This window comes from Oncorhynchus masou, unplaced genomic scaffold, assembly GCF_036934945.1.
Source record: "Oncorhynchus masou masou isolate Uvic2021 unplaced genomic scaffold, UVic_Omas_1.1 unplaced_scaffold_844, whole genome shotgun sequence".
Lineage (NCBI taxonomy): Eukaryota > Metazoa > Chordata > Actinopteri > Salmoniformes > Salmonidae > Oncorhynchus > Oncorhynchus masou.
In genome coordinates this window covers 235,003-249,053 of record NW_027014907.1, presented here as the reverse complement: position 1 = coordinate 249,053, position 14,051 = coordinate 235,003, and the positions used below count along the sequence as shown (strand labels likewise).

The 14,051-nt window shown below is 45.4% G+C and overlaps 1 protein-coding gene across 2 annotated transcripts in view; it reads left to right on the top strand.

Annotated features, from left to right (window-relative positions):
- LOC135537802 (cytochrome P450 4F3-like) overlaps positions 1-12,569 on the top strand; it is a 28,890-nt gene extending 16,321 nt beyond the window's left edge. For both annotated transcript variants that reach the window (XM_064963811.1, XM_064963810.1), the window contains exons 9-13: positions 491-620; positions 2,573-2,706; positions 6,798-6,862; positions 6,978-7,060; positions 7,241-12,569. In XM_064963811.1, coding sequence (XP_064819883.1) covers positions 491-620; positions 2,573-2,706; positions 6,798-6,862; positions 6,978-7,060; positions 7,241-7,418 — 590 coding nt within the window. In that variant the 3' untranslated portion in view covers positions 7,419-12,569. The remainder of the gene's footprint in view (positions 1-490; positions 621-2,572; positions 2,707-6,797; positions 6,863-6,977; positions 7,061-7,240) is intronic.
- Positions 12,570-14,051: the final 1,482 nt, after the last annotated feature.

Below are 14,051 nucleotides of genomic sequence, written 5' to 3'. Positions count from 1 at the left end.
ATATCCTATCATAAACTACTGTATTTACCCTGGCAGTATATCCTATCATAAACTACTGTATTTATCCTGGCAGTATATCCTATCATAAACTACTGTATTTACCCTGGCAGTATATCCTATCATAAACTACTGTATTTACCCTGGCAGTATATCCTATCATAAACTACTGTATTTACCCTGGCAGTATATCCTATCATAAACTACTGTATTTACCCTGGCAGTATATCCTATCATAAACTACTGTATTTACCCTGGCAGTATATCCTATCATAAACTACTGTATTTATCCTGGCAGTATATCCTATCATAAACTACTGTATTTATCCTGGCAGTATATCCTATCATAAACTACTGTATTTATCCTGGCAGTTTATCCTATCATAAACTACTGTATTTATCCTGGCAGTATATCCTATCATAAACTACTGTATTTACCCTGGCAGTATACTCTATCATAAACCACGTTATTTGAGATTTGATTCTCTCTCAGGTCATGACACCACGGCCAGCGGGATCAGCTGGGTTCTGTATAACCTGTCTCAGCATCAGGACTACCAGGACTGCTGTAGAGCCGAGGTCAACGACCTGCTACAAGACCGAAAGACAGAGGACTTAGACTGGTCAGCACCTGTCTGTCCGTCCGTCAGTCTGTCTGCTTGCCAGTCTGTCTTTGTTTCTGTCAGGGGGACGGGTCATACCACAGGGTGAGGGGAAGGGGACAGGTCCTACCACAGGGTGAGGGGAGGGGGATGGGTCATACCACAGGGTGAGGGGGACGGGTCATACCACAGGGTGAGGGGTCGGGGACGAATCATACCACAGGGTGAGGGGGACGGGTCATACCACAGGGTGAGGGGAGGGGGACGGGTCATACCACAGGGTGAGGGGAGGGGGACGGGTCATACCACAGGGTGAGGGGGACGGGTCATACCACAGGGCGAGGGGAGGTGGACGGGTCATACCACAGGGTGAGGGGAGGGGGACGTGTCATACCACAGGGCGAGGGGAGGGGGACGTGTCATACCACAGGGCGAGGGGAGGGGGACGTGTCATACCACAGGGCGAGGGGAGGGGGACGTGTCATACCACAGGGCGAGGGGAGGGGGACGGTTCATACCACAGTCCTTTCTCAAATAGGTCACATTTGTAATAATGAAAAGTTCCATCCTCTCTTCATCTCAACATGGCAGGAATGAGTTCTCATTGGTCTATCATATCGGTTATATGATACAAGGAGAAGATACCTCGTTGATAAGAGGAGTCTGGGGATCTCTGTGGGCCAAGACTCTCAAAACCACAGAGGATACCACGTTAATAAGAGTAGTCTGGGCATCTCTGTGGGCCAAGACACTCAAAACCACAGAGAGGATACCACGTTAATAAGAGTAGTCTGGGCATCTCTGTGGGCCAAGACACTCAAAACCACAGAGAGGATACCACGTTAATAAGAGTAGTCTGGGCATCTCTGTGGGCCAAGACACTCAAAACCACAGAGAGGATACCACGTTAATAAGAGGAGTCTTGGATCTCTGTGGGCAAAGACACTCAAAACCACAGAGAGGATACCACGTTAATAAGAGTAGTCTGGGCATCTCTGTGGGCCAAGACACTCAAAACCACAGAGAGGATACCACGTTAATAAGAGTAGTCTGGGCATCTCTGTGGGCCAAGACACTCAAAACCACAGAGAGGATACCACGTTAATAAGAGGAGTCTTGGATCTCTGTGGGCAAAGACACTCAAAACCACAGAGAGGATACCACGTTAATAAGAGGAGTCTTGGATCTCTGTGGGCAAAGACACTCAAAACCACAGAGAGGATACCACGTTGATAAGAGGAGTCTGGGGATCTCTGTGGGCCAAGACTCTCAAAACCACAGAGGATACCACGTTAATAAGAGTAGTCTGGGCATCTCTGTGGGCCAAGACACTCAAAACCACAGAGAGGATACCACGTTAATAAGAGTAGTCTGGGCATCTCTGTGGGCCAAGACACTCAAAACCACAGAGAGGATACCACGTTAATAAGAGTAGTCTGGGCATCTCTGTGGGCCAAGACACTCAAAACCACAGAGAGGATACCACGTTAATAAGAGGAGTCTTGGATCTCTGTGGGCAAAGACACTCAAAACCACAGAGAGGATACCACTTTAATAAGAGGAGTCTTGGATCTCTGTAGGCCAAGACACTCAAAACCACAGAGAGGATACCACGTTAATAAGAGGAGTCTTGGATCTCTGTAGGCCAAGACACTCAAAACCACAGAGAGGATACCACGTTAATAAGAGGAGTCTTGGATCTCTGTAGGCCAAGACACTCAAAACCACAGAGATGATACCACGTTAATAAGAGGAGTGTTGGGATCTCTGTGGGCCAAGACACTCAAAACCACAGAGAGGATACCACGTTAATAAGAGGAGTGTTGGGATCTCTGTGGGCCAAGACACTCAAAACCACAGAGAGGATACCACGTTAATAAGAGTAGTCTAGTCAAGACTCTCAAAACAGACCAGTCCTTTCTGTATGAGTGAATGATACATAAAAGAGTGACTGGTGTGTTGTGTTTCTGCAGGGAGGACCTGAGCAGCCTCCCCTTCACCACCATGTGTATTAAAGAGTCTCTGAGACTGCACTCCCCCGTGTCTGCTGTCACCAGACAATACACGAAGGACATGGCGGTGCCAGGTGGACGGGTCATACCACAGGGTGAGGGGACGGGTCATACCACAGGGTGTATTTGGGTATATTTGCATATTTAAATACATTAACAGAAAGGGGAGGAACAGAGATGCAACCACCAAACACTTTCTCAGTCTCCCCTACCTGCTCTGTCTAGACTACCTGCTCTGTCCAGACTACCTGCTCTGTCCAGACAACCTGCTCTGTCCAGACTACCTGCTCTGTCTAGACTACCAGCTCTGTCTAGACTACCTGCTCTGTCTAGACTACCTGCTCTGTCCAGACTACCTGCTCTGTCTAGACTACCTGCTCTGTCCAGACTACCTGCTCTGTCTAGACTACCTGCTCTGTCTAGACTACCTGCTCTGTCCAGACTACCTGCTCTGTCCAGACTACCTGCTCTGTCTAGACTACCTGCTCTGTCTAGACTACCTGCTCTGTCCAGACTACCTGCTCTGTCCAGACTACCTGCTCTGTCCAGACTACCTGCTCTGTCTAGACTACCTGCTCTGTCCAGACCACCTGCTCTGTCCAGACCACCTGCTCTGTCCAGACGACCTGCTCTGTCTACCCTACCTGCTCTATCTACCCTACCTGCTCTGTCTAGACTACCTGCTCTGTCCAGACTACCTGCTCTGTCTACCCTACCTGCTCTGTCTAGATTACCTGCTCTGTCCAGACTACCTGCTCTGTCTAGACTACCTGCTCTGTCCAGACTACCTGCTCTGTCCAGACAACCTGCTCTGTCCAGACAACCTGCTCTATCTAGACTACCTGCTCTGTCCAGACTACCTGCTCTGTCCAGACTACCTGCTCTGTCTACCCTACCTGCTCTGTCTACCCTACCTGCTCTGTCTAGACTACCTGCTCTGTCCAGACTACCTGCTCTGTCTACCCTACCTGCTCTGTCTACCCTACCTGCTCTGTCTACCCTACCTGCTCTGTCTAGACTACCTGCTCTGTCTAGACTACCTGCTCTGTCCAGACTACCTGCTCTGTCCAGACGACCTGCTCTGTCCAGACTACCTGCTCTGTCTACCCTACCTGCTCTGTCTACCCTACCTGCTCTGTCTAGACTACCTGCTCTGTCTACCCTACCTGCTCTGTCTAGATTACCTGCTCTGTCCAGACTACCTGCTCTGTCCAGACTACCTGCTCTGTCCAGACTACCTGCTCTGTCCAGACTACCTACTCTGTCCAGACTACCTGCTCTGTCCAGACTACCTGCTCTGTCCAGACTACCTGCTCTGTCCAGACTACCTGCTCTGTCCAGACTACCTGCTCTGTCCAGACTACCTGCTCTGTCTACCCTACCTGCTCTGTCCAGACTACCTGCTCTGTCCAGACTACCTGCTCTGTCCAGACTACCTGCTCTGTCTAGACTACCTGCTCTGTCTAGACTACCTGCTCTGTCCAGACTACCTGCTCTGTCTACCCTACCTGCTCTGTCTACCCTACCTGCTCTGTCTACCCTACCTGCTCTGTCTAGACTACCTGCTCTGTCCAGACTACCTGCTCTGTCCAGACTACCTGCTCTGTCTAGACTACCTGCTCTGTCTAGACTACCTGCTCTGTCCAGACTAACTGCTCTGTCTAGACTACCTGCTCTGTCCAGACTACCTGCTCTGTCTACCCTACCTGCTCTGTCCAGACTACCTGCTCTATCTAGACTACCTGCTCTGTCCAGACTACCTGCTCTGTCCAGACTACCTGCTCTGTCCAGACTACCTGCTCTGTCTAGACTACCTGCTCTGTCTACCCTACCTGCTCTGTCCAGACTACCTGCTCTGTCTACCCTACCTGCTCTGTCCAGACTACCTGCTCTATCTAGACTACCTGCTCTGTCCAGACTACCTGCTCTGTCCAGACTACCTGCTCTGTCCAGACTACCTGCTCTGTCCAGACTACCTGCTCTGTCTACCCTACCTGCTCTGTCCAGACTACCTGCTCTGTCCAGACTACCTGCTCTGTCCAGACTACCTGCTCTGTCCAGACTACCTGCTCTGTCCAGACTACCTGCTCTGTCTACCCTACCTGCTCTGTCTAGACTACCTGCTCTGTCCAGACTACCTGCTCTGTCCAGACTACCTGCTCTGTCCAGACTACCTGCTCTGTCCAGACTACCTGTTCTGTCTACCCTACCTGCTCTGTCCAGACTACCTGCTCTGTCCAGACTACCTGCTCTGTCCAGACTACCTGCTCTGCCCAGACTACCTGCTCTGTCTACCCTACCTGCTCTGTCTAGACTACCTGCTCTGTCCAGACTACCTGCTCTGTCTAGACTACCTGCTCTGTCTAGACTACCTGCTCTGTTCAGACTACCTGCTCTGTCTACCCTACCTGCTCTGTCTAGACTACCTGCTCTGTCCAGACTACCTGCTCTGTCTACCCTACCTGCTCTGTCCACCCTACGTGCTCTGCCTACCTTACCTCCTCTGTCTACCCTGTCTGCTCTGTCTAGACTACCTGCTCTGTCTAGACTACCTACTCTGTCTAGACTACCTACTCTGTCTAGACTACCTGCTCTGTCTAGACTACCTGCTCTGTCTAGACTACCTGCTCTGTCTAGACTACCTACTCTGTCTAGACTACCTGCTCTGTCTAGACTACCTGCTCTGTCTAGACTACCTGCTCTGTTCAGACTACCCGCTCTGTCTACCCTACCTGCTCTGTCCAGACTACCTGCTCTGTCCAGACTACCTGCTCTGTCTAGACTACCTGCTCTGTCCAGACTACCTGCTCTGTCCAGACTACCTGCTCTGTCCAGACTACCTGCTCTGTCTACCCTACCTGCTCTGTCCAGACTACCTGCTCTGTCTACCCTACCTGCTCTGTCTAGACTACCTGCTCTGTCTAGACTACCTGCTCTGTCCAGACTACCTGCTCTGTCCAGACTACCTGCTCTGTCCAGACTACCTGCTCTGTCTAGACTACCTGCTCTGTCTACCCTACCTGCTCTGTCTAGACTACCTGCTCTGTCTAGACTACCTGCTCTGTCTAGCCTACCTGCTCTGTCTAGCCTACCTGCTCTGTCTACCCTACCTGCTCTGTCTACCCTACCTGCTCTGTCCAGACTACCTGCTCTGTCTACCCTACCTGCTCTGTCCAGACTACCTGCTTTGTCCAGACTACCTGCTCTGTCCAGACTACCTGCTCTGCCCAGACTACCATCTCTGCCCAGACTACCAGCTCTGTCTACCCTACCTGCTCTGTCTAGACCTCCTCATGACTTACTGTTGTTGTCACGTTCTGTTGCATAATTCAACAAATGTGTCGATAGCAGGATACACTCTGATTAGAAATCAACACTCTTGGGTCTAGATTACACCTATCTAAACATGCTTTACTTAAACAATCCAGGTGTTCATTTTCAGAAGTTGCTTTCATTTCAGCGGATCTAATTTGTGAACACTTTTTTAAATTCCACTAAAAAATGTATTCTCTTTCTTGTGACATACAATACCAGTCAAAGGTTTGGACACACCTACTCATTCAAGGGTTTTTCTTTATTTTTTACAATTTTCTACCTTGTAGAATAGAGTGAAGACATCAACACTATGAAATAACACATATGGAATCATGTAGTAACCAAAAAAGTGTTAAACAAATCAAAATATATTTTATATTTTGAGTTTCTTCAAAGTTGCCACCCTTTGCCTTGATGACAGTTTTGCACACGCTTGGCATTCTCTCAACCAGCTTCATGAAGTAGTCACCTGGAATGCATTTAAATTAACAGGTGTTCCTTGTAAAAAATGAATTTGTGGAATTTCTTTCCTTCTTAATGCGTTTGAGCCAATCAGTTGTGCTGTGACAAGGTAGGGGTGGTATACAGAAGATAGCCCTATTTGGTAAAAGTCCAAGTCCATATTAAGGCGAGAACAGCTCAAATATGCAAAGAGAAAAACCCCGGAATGAGTAGGTGTGTCCAAACTTTTGACTGGTAGTGTACGTGTGGAGACGGTGCGTTAAATCCCTGGCGAAGCTCTAGCGTTCTTATAGACTAAACGGAAAGGCAACATAAACACAGGAAATAGATAGCTGAAGAAGACAGATCTTCAGGTGGGCGGAGCCTGTGTGTTTCTTATACTAATGTCTCATGTCTTTTCCCACATCAGGTAGCATCTGTCTGGTGAGCATCTATGGGACCCATCACAACCCTGAGATCTGGCCTGACCCAGACGTTAGTACAGTTTACTACATCGACACTCAGGGCTCTGACGAGCTCCTTAATATCCTCTCACAATGCCGCTGGCAGTCACTTTAGTCTGATGGCATTTCACTCTTCTTCTCTCCAGGTCTACAACCCCATGCGCTTCGACCCTGAGAACTCAAAGGGCCGTTCATCCCATGCCTTCATACCTTTCTCTTCGGGACCTAGGTGTGGATTCTAATTGACATTATCTTTATACACATTAGCATCACAGCCCAGGCATAACATAGCCTAATGTTTAGAACCTGTTCCCCGATCCGTTTGTGCATGGCATGACAGCACAAACAGATCCGGAGACCAGGCTATGATGATACAGTATCTACCATCACCGATAATTCTGTGCTATAGGAACTGTATAGGTCAGAAGTTTGCCATGGCGGAGCTGCGTGTGGTGGTGGCACTGACCTTGAGGAGGTTCCGTTTGACCCCAGGGGGGGTGGAGGTGAGGAGGCTACCCCATCTGGTGCTCAGGGCCGAGGGGGGGCTGTGGCTGACGCTGGAGACCCTAGAAGCACCCCAGGACTAACCCCTGAACTCCTCTCTCCTCTATGGATCAGACAGAGAAAACTGATTTTATGACTTTACTGTATTAACATACGCTGAGTATACGAAACGTTAAGAACAGCTTAACACAGTAAAATACATAGGCCTAAAGCCGACAAATAAACAGTAAAATACATAGGCCTAAAGCCGACAAAATGAAAACAATAGAATACATAGGTCTAAAGCCGACAAATGAAAACAATAGAATACAGAGGCCTAAAGCCGACAAAATGAAAACAATAGAATACATAGGCCTAAAGCAGACAAAATGAAAACAATAGAATACATAGGCCTAAAGCCGACAAAATGAACACAATAGAATACATAGAGGCCTAAAGCCGACAAAATGAATACAATAGAATACATAGGCCTAAAGCCGACAAAATGAAAACAATAGAATACAGAGGCCTAAAGCCGACAAATAAACAATAGAATACATAGGCCTAAAGCTGACAAAATGAAAACAATAGAATACATAGGCCTAAAGCTGACAAAATGAAAACAATAGAAGACATAGGCCTAAAGCCGACAAAATGAAAACAATAGAATACATAGGCCTAAAGCCGACAAAATGAAAACAATAGAATACATAGGCCTAAAGCCGACAAATGAAAACAATAGAATACATAGAGGCCTAAAGCCGACAAAATGAAAAAAATAGAATACATAGGCCTAAAGCCGACAAATGAAAACAATAGAATACAGAGGCCTAAAGCCGACAAAATGAAAACAATAGAATACATAGGCCTAAAGCCGACAAAATGAACACAATAGAATACCTGGGCCTAAAGCAGACAAAATGAACACAATAGAATACATGGGCCTAAAGCAGACAAAATGAACACAATAGAATACATAGGCCTAAAGCCGACAAATGAAAACAATAGAATACATAGAGGCCTAAAGCCGACAAAATGAAAACAATAGAATACATAGAGGCCTAAAGCCGACAAAATGAATACAATAGAATACATAGGCCTAAAGCCGACAAAATGAAAACAATAGAATACAGAGGCCTAAAGCCGACAAATAAACAATAGAATACATAGGCCTAAAGCTGACAAAATGAAAACAATAGAATACATAGGCCTAAAGCCGACAAAATGAAAACAATAGAATACATAGGCCTAAAGCTGACAAAATGAAAACAATAGAATACATAGGCCTAAAGCTGACAAAATGAAAACAATAGAATACAGAGGCCTAAAGCCGACAAAATGAAAACAATAGAATACATAGGCCTAAAGCTGACAAAATGAAAACAATAGAATACAGAGGTCTAAAGCCGACAAATAAACAATAGAATACATAGGCCTAAAGCTGACAAAATGAAAACAATAGAATACATAGGCCTAAAGCCGACAAAATGAAAACAATAGAATACAGAGGCCTAAAGCCGACAAAATGAAAACAATAGAATACAGAGGCCTAAAGCCGACAAAATGAAAACAATAGAATACATAGGCCTAAAGCCGACAAAATGAAAACAATAGAATACATAGGCCTAAAGCAGACAAAATGAACACAATAGAATACAGAGGCCTAAAGCCGACAAAATGAAAACAATAGAATACATAGGCCTAAAGCCGACAAAATGAAAACAATAGAATACATAGGCCTAAAGCCGACAAAATGAAAACAATAGAATACATAGAGGCCTAAAGCCGACAAATGAAAACAATAGAATACATAGAGGCCTAAAGCCGACAAAATGAAAACAATAGAATACATAGAGGCCTAAAGCCGACAAAATGAATACAATAGAATACATAGGCCTAAAGCCGACAAAATGAAAACAATAGAATACAGAGGCCTAAAGCCGACAAATAAACAATAGAATACATAGGCCTAAAGCTGACAAAATGAAAACAATAGAATACATAGGCCTAAAGCCGACAAAATGAAAACAATAGAATACATAGGCCTAAAGCTGACAAAATGAAAACAATAGAATACATAGGCCTAAAGCTGACAAAATGAAAACAATAGAATACAGAGGCCTAAAGCCGACAAAATGAAAACAATAGAATACATAGGCCTAAAGCTGACAAAATGAAAACAATAGAATACAGAGGTCTAAAGCCGACAAATAAACAATAGAATACATAGGCCTAAAGCTGACAAAATGAAAACAATAGAATACATAGGCCTAAAGCCGACAAAATGAAAACAATAGAATACAGAGGCCTAAAGCCGACAAAATGAAAACAATAGAATACAGAGGCCTAAAGCCGACAAAATGAAAACAATAGAATACATAGGCCTAAAGCCGACAAAATGAAAACAATAGAATACATAGGCCTAAAGCAGACAAAATGAACACAATAGAATACAGAGGCCTAAAGCCGACAAAATGAAAACAATAGAATACATAGGCCTAAAGCCGACAAAATGAAAACAATAGAATACATAGGCCTAAAGCCGACAAAATGAAAACAATAGAATACATAGAGGCCTAAAGCCGACAAAATGAAAACAATAGAATACATAGGCCTAAAGCCGACAAAATGAACACAATAGAATACATAGGCCTAAAGCCGACAAAATGAAAACAATAGAATACAGAGGCCTAAAGCCGACAAATAAACAATAGAATACATAGGCCTAAAGCTGACAAAATGAAAACAATAGAATACATAGGCCTAAAGCTGACAAAATGAAAACAATAGAATACATAGGCCTAAAGCTGACAAAATGAAAACAATAGAATACAGAGGCCTAAAGCTGACAAAATGAAAACAATAGAAGACATAGGCCTAAAGCCGACAAAATGAAAACAATAGAATACATAGGCCTAAAGCCGACAAAATGAAAACAGTAAAATATCCTGATGAAAATGCAGGTTCTCATGAATCGCTCTACTCAGCCTCCCTTTCCATCTGTCTTGACTTGAGCTATGACTCAACGTTATCAGGACAGAGAAACCACATACATGCTCATTGCTCTATCAGCTGGACATAAAATAAACCGGTACATGTTGTTTCTCACACGTGTATCAGGTTGTGAACTCTACAAAAAAAAAAAGGTGAATTCACCAATTTGTAAGTCGCTCTGGATAAGAGCGTCTGCTAAATGACTTAAATGTTAATGTTAATGTTACAAACAACGTTTTTCCACTCGTGGGAAGGAGAACGGTAAATGACTGTAAATGCATACATTAACAGAAATGTAACCAAATGACGGGATGAACGGCACATCTACTATGCCTACTGGTTACATATATGATGGAGAATTGAACAAAACAAACAATCGAAGAGCAAACAATTCACAACAATGAATGTGCAGTAATTGTCAGGAGACCACAGGGGAAGCATTCTGGAGAGAGACGCCCATATCTTCGCGACACATCCCTCCCCTACTTCTTGTTGCAACATTTTTAAATTAGTCTCGAGACGCATTATCTTCACACATTTGAGATGTTTTTCACTGACAGCCACAACTCAATAATCAGCCAGGTCTATTGCCATGCGCGCTGCCCAAATTGCTGGTTTCCCAAATAGGAATAGGCAAACAATCCATAACTATTTTTATTTAACTAGTTAAGAACAAAATCATATTTACAATGACGGCTTGGGAACAGTGGGTTAACTGCCTTGTTCAGGGGCAGAACAACAGATGTTTACCTTGTCAGCTCTGGGGATTCGGTCTAGCAACTTTTCGGTTACTGGCCCAATGCTCTATCCCCCAGGCTACCTGCCGCTTATGATGCTCTGTGGCTAAGTTTAGCTCTCTGGTAAAGTATTTAGAATTATTTTATTGGGACAGGAGTAATTGTTTAATGTTGATAAAAAACATCAATTACTTTAGGGGAAGCCAGCATCTGAACACTGTGTTCCCGCTAACTTCCCTTTCTAATTCGCAAGTGGCTGAAACCAGAGATAACTATATATAATGACGAGACGTTGATGTCTCCGTTCTAACAATGTGAGTCGTTCCAAAGGCGGGAATGCAGGCTTCAAGCTTAGGTCTTGCATATCATGCCCATAGAAACGCATTGGGTTATTTCAGGATTTATTCTGGCGAGAGTGAGTCCTCTCGCTTTGCCAAATCATCTATGTTAAAACGAGCGAGAGAAACAGCGCCCCTCTGTTTCCTTAGGTGTAGACCATGTATCTGATAATATCTGGCAGGAAAAGGTACTACATGTCATACTCCTTTTGTCCAGACAGCATCACATACGGAGACAGAGGGATGCTTTTTCGCTCGCTCGAATGCTTTATCTGAGATTGATGCGTATTCCTGTCGGCGCGCGTCTTGGCCAAATAAACGTTCAATATTTCTCTATTTTATTTGGACGGGCAAGGAGGGAGGTAGGTAGGGCAGGCCAGCCCCCCCATGTCCCGCCCATAACACCTACCGCCCATAATGTTTCAGGCGCATCGGTTAGTGTCAAGAAGTGCAACGCTGCTGGATTTTTCATGCTCAACAGTTTCCCGTGTATATCAACAATGGTCCACCACCTAAAGGACATCCAGCCAACTTGAGAACAACTGGGGGACGTATAGGGTGGTACAGTAGGTAGCCAAGCACTTAAGAACTTAGTAACTGAAAGGTTGCTGGTTTGAATCCCCTAGCAGAATAAGGGGGAAGAATCTGCCGATGTGCCCTTGAGCAAGGCACTTAACTCAAGTCGCTCTGGATAAGAGCGTCTGCTAAAGTGTGAAATGGGTCAGCATCCCTGTAGAGTCCATGCACAAACATCTGAAGCTGTTCTGAGGGCACAAGGGGGAGGTGCAACTCAATATCAGGAAGGTGTTCCTAATGTTTTGTCCGCTCAGTGTATGTCAGATGTATTAGAACATAAATACACATAGAAACATCTCAATGCACGGTGAATGTAGGTCGGCCTACTGAATGTATGTGAACATAGATACACATAGAAACATCTCAATGCACGGTGAATGTAGGTCGGCCTACTGAATGTATGTGAACATAGATACACATAGAAACATCTCAATGCACGGTGAATGTAGGTCGGCCTACTGAATGTATGTGAACATAGATACATTAAGTACTTTTCATTTGAATTGTTAATGCGAATTTTGTAAGCTATTTGTTTTTTTGCAGTGTGTGTGCATTGTTATTTTGAGATTCAATAAACATAGCCTTGATGAGTACGGTGCTAGCATGTGAACCAGAAGCCTCTGCTCTGATCTGTCTTTACTCTTTTTGAATAAGAGATTTCCCTCCTTGAATAAGTTGTCGAATATATCAGGTATTTGCCAGTGTTACATGATACAATTACAATGTCAATGGCAGTTTACCAGGGAGAACTCTGGGTAGAAATGGGTTGCAGAGCACATATCTTAACCCAAACTCTCTTATCAACACAGAGATGGATACTGGGGCGGCAGGGAGCCTAGTGGTTAGAGAAGGTAGCCTAGTGGTTAGAGAAGGTAGCCTGGTGGTTAGAGAAGGTAGCCTAGTGGTTAGAGCAGGTAGCCTAGTGGTTAGAGAAGGTAGCCTTGTGGTTAGCCTAGTGGTTAGAGAAGGTAGCCTAGTGGTTAGAGAAGGTAGCCTTGTGGTTCGAGCAGGTAGCCTAGTGGTTAGAGCATGTAGCCTAGTGGTTAGAGAAGGTAGCCTAGTGGTCAGAGCAGGTAGCCTAGTGGTTAGAGCAGGTAGCCTAGTGGTTAGAACAGGTAGCCTAGTGGTTAGAGCAGGTAGCCTAGTGGTTAGAGAAGGTAGTCTAGTGGTTAGAGAAGGTAGCCTAGTGGTTAGAGAAGGTAGCCTAGGGTTAGAGCAGGTAGCCTAGTGGTTAGAGCAGGTAGCCTAGTGGTTAGAGCAGGTAGCCTAGTGGTTAGAGAAGGTAGCCTAGTGGTCAGAGCAGGTAGCCTAGTGGTTAGAGCAGGAAGCCCATTGGTTAGAGCAGGTAGCCTTGTGGTTAGAGCAGGAAGCCCATTGGTTAGAGCAGGTAGCCTAGTGGTTAGAGCAGGTAGCCTAGTGGTTAGAGCAGGTAGCCTAGTGGTTAGAGCAGGAAGCCCATTGGTTAGAGCAGGTAGCCTAGTGGTTAGAGCAGGAAGCCCATTGGTTAGAGCAGGAAGCCCATTGGTTAGAGCAGGAAGCCCATTGGTTAGAGCAGGAAGCCCATTGGTTAGAGCAGGTAGCCTAGTGGTTAGAGCAGGTAGCCTAGTGGTTAGAGCAGGAAGCCCATTGGTTAGAGCAGGTAGCCTAGTGGTTAGAGCAGGAAGCCCATTGGTTAGAGCAGGAAGCCCATTGGTTAGAGCAGGAAGCCCATTGGTTAGAGCAGGAAGCCCATTGGTTAGAGCAGGTAGCCTAGTGGTTAGAGCAGGTAGCCCATTGGTTAGAGCAGGTAGCCTAGTGGTCAGAGCAGGTAGCCTAGTGGTTAGAGCAGGTAGCCCATTGGTTAGAGCAGGTAGCCTAGTGGTTAGAGCAGGAAGCCCATTGGTTAGAGCAGGAAGCCCATTGGTTAGAGCAGGTAGCCTAGTGGTTAGAGCAGGAAGCCCATTGGTTAGAGCAGGAAGCCCATTGGTTAGAGCAGGTAGCCTAGTGGTTAGAGCAGGTAGCCCATTGGTTAGAGCAGGTAGCCTAGTGGTCAGAGCAGGTAGCCTAGTGGTTAGAGCAGGTAGCCCATTGGTTAGAGCAGGTAGCCTAGTGG